A 13,656-nucleotide genomic window follows, 5' to 3' on the forward strand; every position below is an offset into this window, starting at 1 on the left:
GAGAAAGTAAGAGAAGTTGGAGAATTCGTGTCACTTTAATAAAATAGCTCCTGTTAACCAATTAGGTAAATGAAAAAACAGGTTTCCCACAACCTCTATAATCCTTATATGAGTCAAGACATAACCTCCTTAAAAATTGCATGAATTAGCTTCACTAATGGCTACCATAGTCAGCATTTTTTTTTTAAGTAGAGCATTTAAATGGATTTCAGAAACTTATGAAATTCGAATGACTCTCACAAATACACATGACAAAGTTAGGTAACCAAAATTTTTATTTTTATTTATTTTTTTGGCTGTGCTGCGTGGCTTGTGGGATCTTAGTTCCCCAACCAGGGATCAAACCCTGCCCCCTGCAGTGGAAGTGCAGAGTCCTAGCCAAGGAACTCCCTGTAATCAAAATTTTTCAGGGGAGTAAATTACACCATAATTAATCCAGACTCCTACAGACAAGCCCAGCAACAGCTTCCAGGCAGCCATTTGTTTATCACTGGCTTGGGTGATTGATTTAAATCATGAGAGGTGTTGCCTTTCTAAGCTAACATCATAAAAAGGTTCTCCTCTTGCTGGCACCTCTCCACTGAGCTGGCACCCAGATAATTCAGATCAGATCATCATCAACAAGCTGGGGGGCTTCCCTGGTGGCGCAGTGGTTAAGAATCCGTTTGCCAATGCAGGGGACACGGGTTTGAGCCCTGGTCTGGGAAGATCCCACATGCCGCAGAGCAACTAAGCCCGTGCGCCACAATTACTGAGCCTGGGCTCTAGAGCCCGCGAGCCACAACCACTGAGCCCGTGTGCCATAACTACTGAAGCCTGCATGCCTAGAGCCCGTACTCCACAAGAGAAGCCACTGCAATGAGAAGCCCATGCACTGCAACGAAGAGTAGCCCCCGCTCACCGTAACTAGAGAAAGCCCGTGTGCAGCAATGAAGACCCAACACAGCCAAAAATAAATAAATAAAATAAATAAATTTATTAAAAAAATAAAAAACGAAAACAACAAGCTGGGGTCTGGCCACGTGCCAGGATTCATGTGAGTTCATTTGCTCACTCCTCCCAAAGCCCTAAGATGAGTATAAGCCTTCTCATCTCCACTTTTAAGGGAAGGAAACTGAGACACAGAGAGGTAAGGAATATGCCCAGAGCTAGTAAGGGATGGCAACGGGATTCAGACCCCCAGCAGCCAAGCTGCAGCATCCTCACACCTATCACCCACCTAGCACTGCCTTGTGAATCTCTGGGGCGCCTATGGCACCCAGGCTCACATCAGCCTTCCCTTCCCACGTGTACCCCACAAGGGCCTCAGGAGTATAAAGTTTAAGCTCCCAGACTGGCCCTCCCAAGGTCACACAGACCTTGCCCTTTGAATCTTATTTCTCCTCATTTTCCTATGCATATAAAAACTAGCTACTAAACATTCCACTTTTTCCCATCTCTATATCTTCTCTTAAAGTCTGAGTGCTGCCCTCCTTTTTCCCTACCTTGTCTCCGTTACCAAAATCTCACCAGACCTTCGAAGTTCACCGCAAATGTGACCTCCTCCTTTGCACTTTGCCTAATTTTCCAACCAGAAGTAGACACAATGCTCTGTTTCTATCAATGTTCTTTATAGTTTATCTTCTTATTTATGTTGTATTTGTACCCCCAGCCCAACAACAGTGACGCAAGGGTGAGACCCCCTGCCCTTGTCACAGCTCGTGACATACTTAATGGTGAACTTGAGAATAAACAGAGCCAGAGAGAGGAGCACTGGACACTCAGCGTCACAGGCACTGGGCGAAGCGCTCCGAGTGCTGGTGGGTGGGAAGGGGCCAGACAATCAGGTCCAGTCTGCAGTCAGCTCCCAATGCAGCTTGCCATTTCTGTAGATGCCTAACCTGCCTTTTCCTTTTTGCTTGGCAAAAGCCATAGTCTAAAATTTTTTTCCCTTTGTAAACTCGTTGACTTGAAATTCTACTTAAAAACAAAACAAAACAAAACCTCCGGACTTCCCTGGTGGAGTGGTTAAGAATCCGCCTGCCAATGCAGGGGACACGGGTTCGAGCCCTGGTCCGGGAAGATCCCACATGCCGCGGAGCAAGTAAGCCCGTGCGCCACAACTACTGAGCCTGTGTGCCACAACTACTGAAGCCCACGCGCCTAGAGCCCATGTTCTGCAACAAGAGAGGCCACCGCAATGAGAAGCCCGCACACCGCAATGAAGAGCAGCCCCCGTTCACCGCAACTAGAGAAAGACCGCGTGGAGCAACGAAGACCCAACGCAGCCAGAAATAAAGAAATACATTTAAAAAACACAAAAAAACACAAAACCTCCTTTTAAATAAACATTCCACCCATGCCAAACTGTTAATATGTTCATGCCTGGGAAATGGGACTCTGTATGTGTGTGTGTGTGTGTGTGTGTGTGTGTGTGTGTGTGCAGCCAGCTAGCACGGGGAGAGGAAGGAGAGGGAGGGGGTTCTAGAGTGGGGACTTTCACCTCCTACTTTATATACTCTGGGACTGTTCGGATTTTTTTCCCAGTGAACTAATGTTTGTAAATTTTTTTTTTTTTTTTTTTTTTTTTTTTTGCTGTACGTGGGCCTCTCACTGTTGTGGCCTCTCCCATTGCGGAGCACAGGCTCCGGACGCCAGGCTCAACGGCCATGGCTCACGGGCCCAACCGCTCCGCGGCATGTGGGATCTTCCCAGACCGGGGCATGAACCCGTGTCCCCTGCATCGGCAGGCGGACTCTCAACCACTGCGCCACCAGGGAAGCCCTGTAAATTTTTTAATCAATAAAAAACGTTTAAAGAGCAGCCCTCCACCTCTTGAAAAGAAAATCCTCAGCACCCTTATCATCCTTGACTTTCTCTTGCCCAAATCCTAGACTGTTGCCCTTGGGTTATATGTACAGTGATTTTTTTTAAAACAGTTGTTCTTGAATCATTTATAAGCATCATGATTCACACAGTTATATTTATCTAACTTTTAAAAGGGTAGTGATTAAACTTGCAACATCCCAAACAGGCCCTGCTGTCCAGCCTCATCAGGCTCTCAGGCAGCCCTTCCCTCAGCTGGGGAACACATCAGAAAACCACCTGATTTCCTGGAATGGTTTAAACTGGTGTTGTGCTGTAGTGGTGAGGAAAAGGGAGGGCCAGGTTCTGATGGGCGGGACCTCGCAGAGAGGAAGAGGGAAAGAGCACAGTACGAGAGAAAGGAAGACAACAAACTACGCATTGCCTTGGTCTAGGCATCGCGGCCTCTGGACAGAGTGGGTCACCATGTGCTAACTGTTGACAACTGACCTGGGGGAGAAAGTACATGAAGAATAAACTTGCCCTGGCAACCAAATGCCTCAACATTTCAAAAAGAGACAAGGTCAGGAGAGTGTATTAAAAATATCCTGGGTCCAGCATCTAAGAAAAAAGAAGACAGGAAACTGATAGATATTCTGGAAGTAGTAAGAACACCCAAGAGAATTCCCTTTTCTAAATCATGACCTATGGAGTTCTATGGCTATAATATTTAGCCCATTCTGCTTTGATAAATTGATTTCTGAAAAAAAGAACTCAGGAAAGTACATAAAGTTTTTTTCAGTTAATACATTAAAAAGAAAGTTATGGGGACTTCCCTGGTGGCACAGTGGTTAAGAATCTGCCTGCCAATGCAGGGGACAGGGGTTCGAGCCCTGGTCCGGGGAGATTCCACATGCCATGGAGCAACAAAGCCTGTGCGCCACAACTACTGAGCCTGCGCTCTAGAGCCCGCGAGTCACAACTACTGAGCCCGCGTGCCACAACTACTGAAGCCTGCACGCCTAGAGCCCGTGCTCCACAACAAGAGAAGCCATCACAATGAGAAGCCTGCGCACCGCAATGAAGAGTAGCCCCCACTCGCCACAACTAGAGAAAGCCTGCACGCAGCAACGAAGACCCAACGTAGCCAAAAATAAATAAATAAATGTTTAAAAAAAAAGAAAGTTATGTTTTTATTATTACTATATAGTTTTTGCGCCGGATACAAAATATCTCGTTACAAATTATCATAGATTTTACCCTACAGGAACAAATGCTCTTTATGGTAATCACACTGCAGAATCAGTATTCCCTAAGTCATAATATAAAATAAAACTGCTTGCCATGATTTCAAACAGCCTGCCTGCCTAGCTGGCTCCTTCCCTGGAAAAAGAACTGGCAGGGAAATAGGTGAACTGACCTGGGGAGGCCAGCCGTACAGAGATCTGAGCCACGACTGCTCAGGGGTGCACCTGAACTTTCAGCCTCCTACTGGACTGTGGGACTGTGTCCAGAGGGGGCATCTTTCTCTGATGGCCACAAAGGCCCCAGAGAGGCTACTACCAAGAGGTCAGAGCAGAGACAGGGACTAGCCAGAGGGGCCCAGGCAGCCCACGTCTTTCACATTGCAAACATTTGAAATTGCCACTAAAATTCATGCAAAAATCATTCCCTCGGGCTCTGCTATAAGTGTCCTTGGAGGCTGAGCTGCCGGATTTTGCTGGGAGCGCAGTCCTGACCTGACGAGGGTCTCCCGCCACCTGCAGTGACTCTCCACCTCGAGGAGCGACAGAGACCCCTTCCCCCAGGAGGCGTCAGAGCAAGACTCCTGTGTGCTGCTAATTATCAGAGACAAGAAAGGAAAAGGAGATGCTGCCTCAAGCCTTCTGTTCCGACTGTGGCTTCAACACCGCTTCCTCTCACACCAAGCTCTACAGCACAGCGACCGAGTAGAAAATAACTCATTTTCCGAGTTTACTCAATTACATAAGATTTAAATCTCCATGACTCATAACCAACCTCTCATTTTACTTGACGTCAAAGCAAACATAAAGGAAAAGGGGAGAGAGACCCACGTAACAAGGTAATCACTCCCACCCCCAGTGAGGAAAGGTCCCCTTACCGAATAAAACTCAGGTGGACACCAAACGACCGGTGTGACCCCGAACAGTCGATGCACAGGAACACCCCGTAAGTGATGCTGGCCCAGCTGGGATTCTTGGCACCACAGTCAAAACACACCTGAAAGAACATTTCAAAATTCAGTTATTCATCAATTCTTACTAGCCAAATGAGCCATCCTATAGGACAATACAGGATTTGGCTTGAAAGCTGCTTAATCTTTACAATTTAAACTGATTATTAGAGGGAATTCCCTGGCAGTCCAGTGGTTAGGACTCAGCATTTTCACTGCCAGAGCCCAGGTTCAACCCCTGGTGGGGGAACTAAGATCCCACAAGCTGCACGTTACGGCAAAAAAAAAAAAAAAAAAAAAGAATAATAGATAAACAAACTGGTTATTAGAAAATATCTCACCTAGATTTTTTTTGAAACCTCAAATTTCTATTTCTTTTATTATTATAATAATGTTACTGTATTATATAATTATTTATCAATAGACTATTAATATAATGCATTAATTATGTAAGTTAGATATTTTTGCATATCTATTATAATAGTACGTAGTATGCGTAGTGAAGAGAACTTAGATGTGTTTATTGTCTCAAATATGACTCACGCATGAAGCGTCAACAGGGTTCCTACCAGTCACATGAATGAACACTAGACAGGGATGTCCCCTGCTGGAAATGCCCAAGGCCTTACTGTTCCCTGGGCAGTGGCTCTCTACCAAATGGCAGTGGGTCGCCCAGTGGAGAGAGCCACGTGGAGAGGAACTGAGGCCTTTAGTCCAACAGCCAGTGAGGAGTGGAGGCCAGCTGACCACCACGTGAGTGAGCTTGGAGTGGAGGCCCCAGCCTTCGGTGACTGCAGCCTCCTGAGAAGCCCTGAGCCTTCCTTCCGTAGCACTGACTAAAGTCAACATTCTTCACCTGATAACAAGAGCACAAACGTACTTTAGAATACACAGTGCTTGTCGTGGAAATGAATACTTATGAGTAATTAGAGCCAGGACAACAGGACAGTTAAAAATTCCACAAATAATAGACTTGTTTTGAATTGTTTTCCAGAAAAAATAAAACTATATTTTAGCTAACTGAGCCACCCCCAGGTTCCTGGCCCTCAGAACCTGTGTGAGACAACTTGTGTTTGTTGTTTTAAGATGCTGAGCTCCGCAATAGATGCTAATAGAGAGAGCTTTTCCTGCGTGAAATGCCGTGTCCTTCATGACCTCTGCCCCCTCCACTCTGTCCAGGTCACTGTTATTACTCAGACACACAGCTCACGTCCAAGGAGTGGGCCCCCTCCTGCACAGCTCGGAGCTCCTGCAGCGTCGGGGGCCCTTCCCTCACCTCGCCTTCCTTCTGCTTCTGCACAGAGCTCGGACATGGCTAACGCTCAATAAATGTTTTCTGTGTGTTTTTTCATCTCCCACAGAGCCTGAAAAATAGTGATCTACCCATACAAAGCATTCAGGAAATATATGTTAATCAAATGAACAACTTATAAAACTTATTACCAGCTCCAAAATTAGCACCAGCCCCCTCAACACTGAAGTCAAACATTCTTCATCTGATAACAGGACACAAAAGTACTTTAAAATACACAGTGCTTGTCATGGAATTAATATTTGTAATTAATTAACATCAGCACAACGGAGTGGTAAAAACTCCACAAATAGGCTTCCCTGGTGGCGCAGCGGTTGAGAGTCCGCCTGCCGATGCAGGGGACGTGGGTTCGTGCCCGGTCCGGGAAGATCCCACATGCCGCGGAGCAACTAAGCCCGTGCGCCACAGCTACTGAGCCTGCGCTCTAGAGCCTGCGAGCCACAACTACTGAGCCCATGGGCCTAGAGCCTGTGCTCTGCAACAAGAGAAGCCGCCGCAATGAGAAGCCCGTGTACTGCTCGCCACAACTAGAGAAAGCCTGCACGCAGCAAACGAAGACCCAAGGCAGCCAAAAATAAATAAATAAATAAATAAATAATCCTTCTTTCTCCTGAAAACAAAAAAAAGATGAGGAATTGCAGAATGTAGCTCTGTGAGGGCTGGGGCCTTGTTCACCTGAGCTGAGCGCTGAGCACTGAGCCTGGCACAAAGTAGGCACCAAATGCAAATGCAGGTGGTGGAAGAGCTCACGAGCCGAGACTGGGCCCTGTGGGATCTGAGGTCAGAGGGCAGTTCGAAATCCAAGTCTGGCTCTCTGTTGGAGCAGGGACTCCATTTTGTTTTGATGGGCAATCCTAAACCAAAGTGGAGATATGGTTTTCTAAGCAGAATATCAGTTCTTATGGTGATAAAAAGTAGTTTTGGATGAACAATTTTTTTTGCCACATGGTGAGAATAATTACTATAGAAATCACAGCTAATATTGAGTGTTTGCTCCATGTCAGGCACTGTTGTTGGCCAACGGAATCTTGATAACAACCCTACAAGAAGGTACTGTTCTTATGCCCATCTGGGCCAGCTTCCGGGCCTGTGTGTGATCGACGCAGTCACACAGGACACTGCACACAGAAGGGCCCATGGGTGGTTAATGCTCTGCTGTCTCATCTTGAAATTCTTAGTACTTTTGAAACAAGGGCCCTGCATGTTCACTTTGCACATTTCAAGTTCCCTGCAGAGTATATAGCGCCAGTTTTCATCCTCTTAGTTAGAGAAAACTAAGGAAACATGAAGTTAAGTGTCATAGCTAAGACGTGGTATCACAGGCACTGGACCCCGGGCAGTCTGCTCCGGAGCTCACTCGTCACCCCTTCACTACACTGCCTCTTACCCCGCCAGGCAGCCCTTTATCTGTCCTCCAGGCACTAGACAGACCATCTGCTTTCTGAAGGCAGGAGCCTGTATCTTCTTCCATCAGTACATCCTCAGTGCTCTGCAGTGCCCGGCACGCTGCAGGTGCTTAACCGGTATTTGCTGAATGAATATTTGCTGAATAACTCAAACAATCAATATAACACTAAGGGAACAGCAGAGACAAGGGAGGATTTCACAAACTAGAAAACTGACCCTTTGAGTTAAAACCTTTGATCCAGAGTAAAGATCCATCACACATGAGAGGGAGAATTGGACACCACATTCTAAAAGTAAACCGAGGTGTTTTTCTTTAAGTACTTTCTTGTCTTGTGTGTCTTAGAGCTCTTTTTAATCATCTCATTTTAAAAATGCTTATTAACTCTTCCACATCATTAAAACTAAAAGTTTTCATCTTTGCTTAGGTAATCGTTTCTTATTAACAATCAAATAAAAAGTCTTAATCAAGAAATGTAGCACAGGGCCTCCCTGGTGGCGCAGTGGTTGAGAGTCCGCCTGCTGATGCAGGGGATACGGGTTCGTGCCCCGGTCTGGGAGGATCCCATATGCCGCGGAGCGGCTGGGCCCGTGAGCCATGGCCGCTGAGCCTGCGCATCCAGAGCCTGTGCTCCGCAACGGGAGAGGCCACAACAGTGAGAGGCCCGCGTACCGCAAAAAAAAAAAAAAAAAAAAAAAAAAAAAAAAAAAAAAAGAAATGTAGCACAGGGCTTCCCTGGTGGCGCAGTGGTTGGGAGTCTGCCTGCCAATGCAGGGGACACGGCTTCGTGCCCCGGTCCGGGAAGATCCCACATGCCGCAGAGCGGCTGGGCCCGTGAGCCATGGCCGCTGAGCCTGCGCGTCCGGAGCCTGTGCTCCGCAACGGGAGAGGCCACAACAGTGAGAAGCCCGCGTACCGCAAAAAAAAAAAAAAAAAAAATGTAGCCCAATACTGTGGAACACTACCAGAAAATATTTTTGTTCAATGCTTTTATGAATCCTACTACAGAATATAAAATTTTCTACAAGTGTGTTGTTCATAATTAAAATAATAATAACAACAAAAAATTGCTGACATGTATCGAGGGCCAGTATATACAGGTACTGCTCTAAGTGCTTTTCTTGGATTTTCTCATTTAATCCTCACAGTAACTCTCTGAATTAGATCTAGTTCATGCCCCATTTTCAGATGAGGAAAATAAGGCACAAAGTAGTCAAGTAACCTGCCCAAGTTGACAGTTAGGAAGTCCCAGGGTCTGGATAACAATTTACAAGCAAGCCCACGTGTCCCTCAAAAGTGCTCTTGGTATAAAGACACTGACTTCTTATTTAAAAGGGACATCTTTTGATGAATTCAGTCAAAGAGAACATATGTTGGGTTTCTGAGATAAAGCAGACCAAAAATAGTATAGTTTCCACACTGCTAACTGCAGATCCTAATCTGCTCTAGTTTACATCAACGCCTCTTTATAAACAGATTAACCTAAATTTGAAAATCAAGGAAATAGCAAAGAAATCGGCACTGGAGCATTCCTGGAACCTTTCCCCTCCTGACTTTCCTACGTTCATCAGATATCACCTCCAATAAACTGTTTCCTTGCTCACTTCTCTTAGGCTGTAAAAACATGGGCTCCCCTCCACCTAGACCTAAAACAAAGACATCTAAGTTTTGTAAAACCAGAGTTTTACACAGAGTTACACAGAGTCCACGCTGACACGACGGCCCTTTGCACTGTCCAGGTTCCACTCTGACCTGTGATCCTCAGCGGAGGGTGTCACTTTAGCCCGATGTGTCACCACCACATCTCCAGCCAGTAGCGATAAGTTGTAAGAGTCATGGGTGGGGGGAAGGGACAGTCTCTGGAGATGAAAAAAAAAAAAAAAGGAAAACCCCCATCTCCAAAGAGAGAGACAAAAGAGAAGGAAGGGGAAGGGGTCTGTGGTGGGCTTTCTTAGCAAGAGACAAGAGCGCGAAGCCACTTAGCAGCGATCACTTAGCAGCGATCACTTAGCAGCTTTATCAAACAGGCAAACTGAGGCTGCCACCAGAGGACACAGCTTCCCTGAGGAGCTTCAGAGGTGAGCTCGGAGGCGGGGAGGGGGCGAGCCGAGCTTCCCCGAGCGCCCAGCGCTACCAGCTGGAGTTTCTGGCCCGGCGCATGCTTCCCGGCTGGGTCATAGGTGGCCTGCGGTCTCCGCCCCCAGTCGCAGGAGCCGCGGGTACGCCCCCCAGCCCTCTCTCGGGCCCCCGAGCTCGCACCCAGCTCTCTCAGGAACTCGTGTCCACTCCGCCCCCACCAAAAGCCTCCTCCGCCCCCCGTAAGTTCCCCGGCCCGGTGGTAGGAGCCCACAAGTGTCCGCCCCCGGGACCCCCAGATGCTCTCGCCTCCCGCCCCCAGAACTCCCAGGTGCCCGCCCTGCCTCGGACCCTGGGGTGCGCCCCCTACCCCGCCCCTCCCTTGCTGAAGCTGCGGGGCGGCGCACAGTCCGGACCCAGGCGAGGCCCAGCCGTTGCGGCCGCACAGTGCGACGTGTCACAGGCCGGGCCGGCTCCTCCTCCCGCGGCCGCGGCCGCGGCCGCGGCCACTGGCGCCGCAGGGGCCTCCCGCAGGGTCCGGCAAGGATGCCAAGCAAGCCTGAACACGCCCGGCGGCCGTTACCTTGTTGGTGGGCACCGACCGGAGGCGCTTGAAGATGGTCAGGATGTCCTGCTTGCTGGGGTCCCCCATGGTCACCAAAGAAACGAGGCGCAGCTGGCCCCACCAACCGGGAAGGGGAGAGCAGGAGCGGTTGCCGCCTCCGGGAGGTAGACGATGGCCGAAGGGCGGGGCTGCCCGTGACGATCAGACCCGGCCTCTCGATGTCCCCGCCCACTGCCGGAGCGCACGCGCCACTCTGCCCGGTGGCCCTCGCTTAACCGTGCCCCTGGCTCCGCCCACTCAGGCCCCGCCCGGGTTCCTACGCAGGAGGCTCGCGCGCCTCCTCCAGGCCTCCGCGGGGCCTCCACTCCCGGCAGTGCTTGGCGAAGCCCGGCCCGGGTCGGGTTTGTGCCTGCGCGCACGGCTGGTCGAGCCACCGCCGCTTCGGCTGACGGACTGCTTCCTCGGCCAAGGTCCTCTCACCTCCTCCCTGTGAGAGCGGCAGATCCTGTCACTGCAAGTGGCAAAGGAGGAAACTTACGGGGCAAGGGCCTCCCCGCCGGCTCCCCACACCCGAGGACTCAGTCCAGGCGCCGGATTTTCTCTAGTCGCCTGAGCCCTGGTGGGAAGCGTCCTATGGCGAAAAGGATCAGTTTGGGTTATGTCAGTGAGAGAGTCAGCAGTTCTCCTGAGGCAAAAGGCGCTCAGTCAGATCTGATGAATATAGACAAGAAAAGAAGCTGGCCCTTTCCTACTCTCGGCCGACATAACTAGCTGGAGGGTTTAAACGCTTGGAGAAAGGTGCCTGTTTTGCGTTAGTGGGTGTGGAGCCACTAGGTAAGTGTCATGGGTCAGGAGAAGGATAACAGGTTTTGGAGTCAAATGCAAACCTTGGCTCCAAGCTCAGTCCAGCCAGCTCCTTCCCAGCTCTGTGACCTTGGTCAGATCACGTCTCTAAAGCCGGGTTTGCTCCTCTGTACAGTGGGGTGAGAGATGGGGAATCAGTGCTGAGCAGGGCAGGAGAGCAGCTTCCCAGTGAAGCCCTGGCAAAGGCTTTGGCAGTGGTCTTTCAACCTGTCTGGTTAGATGCTCTCAGGGAAGTTGGAAGCTTGCAGGGTTGGAACTATTCCAAGGAAGGGAAATGTATTACCTTCCAGAACAGTAAGTTACTTTTACAGTAAGCTTCAGCTGTGACTGAAAGTTCTGCCTTGTATTGAGTCAAAGTATATACATACCGGGCTTCCCTGGTGGTGCAGTGGTTGAGAGTCCGCCTGCCGATGCAGGGGACACGGGTTCGTGCCCCGGTTCGGGAAGATCCCACATGCCGCGGAGCAGCTGGGCCCGTGAGCCATGGCCGCTGAGCCTGCGCGTCCGGAGCGTGTGCTCCGCAACGGGAGAGGCCACAACAGTGAGAGGCCCGCGTACCTCAAAAAAAAAAAAAAAAAAAAAGAAGTATATACATACCCCTGTACTTTGTGTCCCTAGGTACGGGTTTGACCCTACACAGAATACCTGGCATGTTTATGAGTCCGGTACTTTCTGATGGGAATGGGAATGATGGTCCCATTTACTATTTGGAGTTGAAATCTTCTTACCAAGTTATATATCAGATTCAGGATATTGTCTACTCCAGTCTCCAGTATAGAGATCCCTGAGAAGAAGAAAAAAAGTGCAATGAAGTGTAGACAGTATCTAAACTAGTTGGGGCATAAGGGGACACACACACCCAAAAAAATACCATTTGTACACCCATCTTTCTCTTTTCTATCATCTGCTTAAGCGTTCTTCATAGAACTTATTATCACCTAATGTCATAATGTGTAATACTCCCCTCAACTGAACATACATTTTTTGAGATCAGATGTATTGCATCTACCTCTCTATCCCCAGCACCTAAAACAAAGCCTGGCACATAGTATGCATTCAATAAGGATGCGTGGAATGGACTTAGAATGTAGAAAGCTGCAAAGAACGTCACTCCTAACATAATAATGAGAAAAGGCTGGATAACCTTTAAAATCATAACTTCTCTTGAGCCCATCAGAGAGCTGAGGTTGCAAAGCAACCAGGTAAACTGAATTCCAAAGAGAGCCTAGCCTCTCCAAACACACTTGGAACAAAGAGCTCTTTCACCTTTGGCAAAGCACAGGGGAAAGAGGTGGCTGCCATACAAGTGGGCGAGAGGAAATCAGTTAAAATTTTAATGAATTCTTAGATGCCAAGCATGGGCTAGCATGTCAATTTGGAATAGCTAGGAGCCTCAGAAACAAGAAGAGTTTACATTCATTCACAAGCTCTCTTCTGTAAACCTCCATCAGAAATCTTTCTTCATGAGAAAGATGGAGACAGAGATCTCTGACACCAGAGAGAAACCCCTTGGTAGGGCAGGCATCCAACTTTTGGGGGACGGGCACAAAACCCCACCCGCTTCCCTTCTCTTTTAGAAAGCAAAAGCAGCAAATTCACTCTCCCTCAGGCTACAAGCAAAGATCTATTGCTGCCAGGAGTAGAAGCAAAATCTAGTAATACCAAATCCTGAAGAGGGTAGGAAATCCTCTTGCTCTCAAAGGAGGGTAGGCAGAAATTCATTGCTTCAGATCTGAGCATAATAGAACACAGAAGAGCTTTGAAAGAAGGGCCCAGCCAACAGGCAGGCCCACGTTGCCCTCTGGGTACTGTCCTTGCCATCTGTGTCTTATGGGGATATCCTGGTGTGGCTCTGGCCAAGTGAGACAACATTTAGTTTATTTAGTCCATCCAGTCAGACAGGAGCTTGCTGAAAGCCAAGTGCCACTCTAGGAAAAACCAGACATGCTTACATAGTCATATGATGAATCACAAAGTGAGAATAAGCACAGATCTCATCCTTGCCCTGGTGGACTTTAGTTAGTGCTGAAAAGAAAACAAATTGCTGACTTAAAAAAGAAAACAACACGCACACACAATGTAAGAGCTGTGAGTTGAATTTATTCAGTGTCTTCCTGAGGACTCTAACCCAGGAGACAGGCTTTCAGATGGCCTTGATGTACTGTTCCAAAGAGGTGAGGGAGGAGCCAGGATATATATGAATTTGGGGAGGGGGGCTGGAAAAAAACATGTAATTGAACGTCAAAAGATTACTGGGAATCACAAAAACAGACATCTCAAGTTAATGATTTTAGTGCTTTTCTCTGTATGGGGAGATACAAGAATCTGGGGTTACTGAAATTTTTCCTTAGTTGTGTATCTTAACTATCTCAGGGCCAGTATCCAAAGGACAGAATGATTCCTGTTTTTCACCATCCTGAATCCCCCTCAGGTACACTGTCAGTGGGTGACTGCAG

At 48.3% G+C, this 13,656-nt stretch overlaps 1 protein-coding gene across 3 annotated transcripts in view; it reads right to left on the minus strand.

Annotated features, from left to right (window-relative positions):
• The window catches only part of ARFGAP3 (ARF GTPase activating protein 3), a gene marked incomplete at both ends in the record, with an annotated part of 51,072 nt that extends 40,649 nt beyond the window's left edge, over nt 1-10,423 (minus strand). For all 3 annotated transcript variants that reach the window (XM_079715985.1, XM_079715984.1, XM_079715983.1), the window contains 2 exons: nt 4,907-5,025; nt 10,355-10,423. In XM_079715985.1, coding sequence (XP_079572111.1) covers nt 4,907-5,025; nt 10,355-10,423 — 188 coding nt within the window. The remainder of the gene's footprint in view (nt 1-4,906; nt 5,026-10,354) is intronic.
• Nucleotides 10,424-13,656: the final 3,233 nt, after the last annotated feature.

The sequence above is a fragment of the Hyperoodon ampullatus genome (genome assembly GCF_949752795.1).
Source record: "Hyperoodon ampullatus genome assembly, chromosome: 11".
Taxonomy (NCBI): Eukaryota; Metazoa; Chordata; class Mammalia; order Artiodactyla; family Ziphiidae; genus Hyperoodon; species Hyperoodon ampullatus.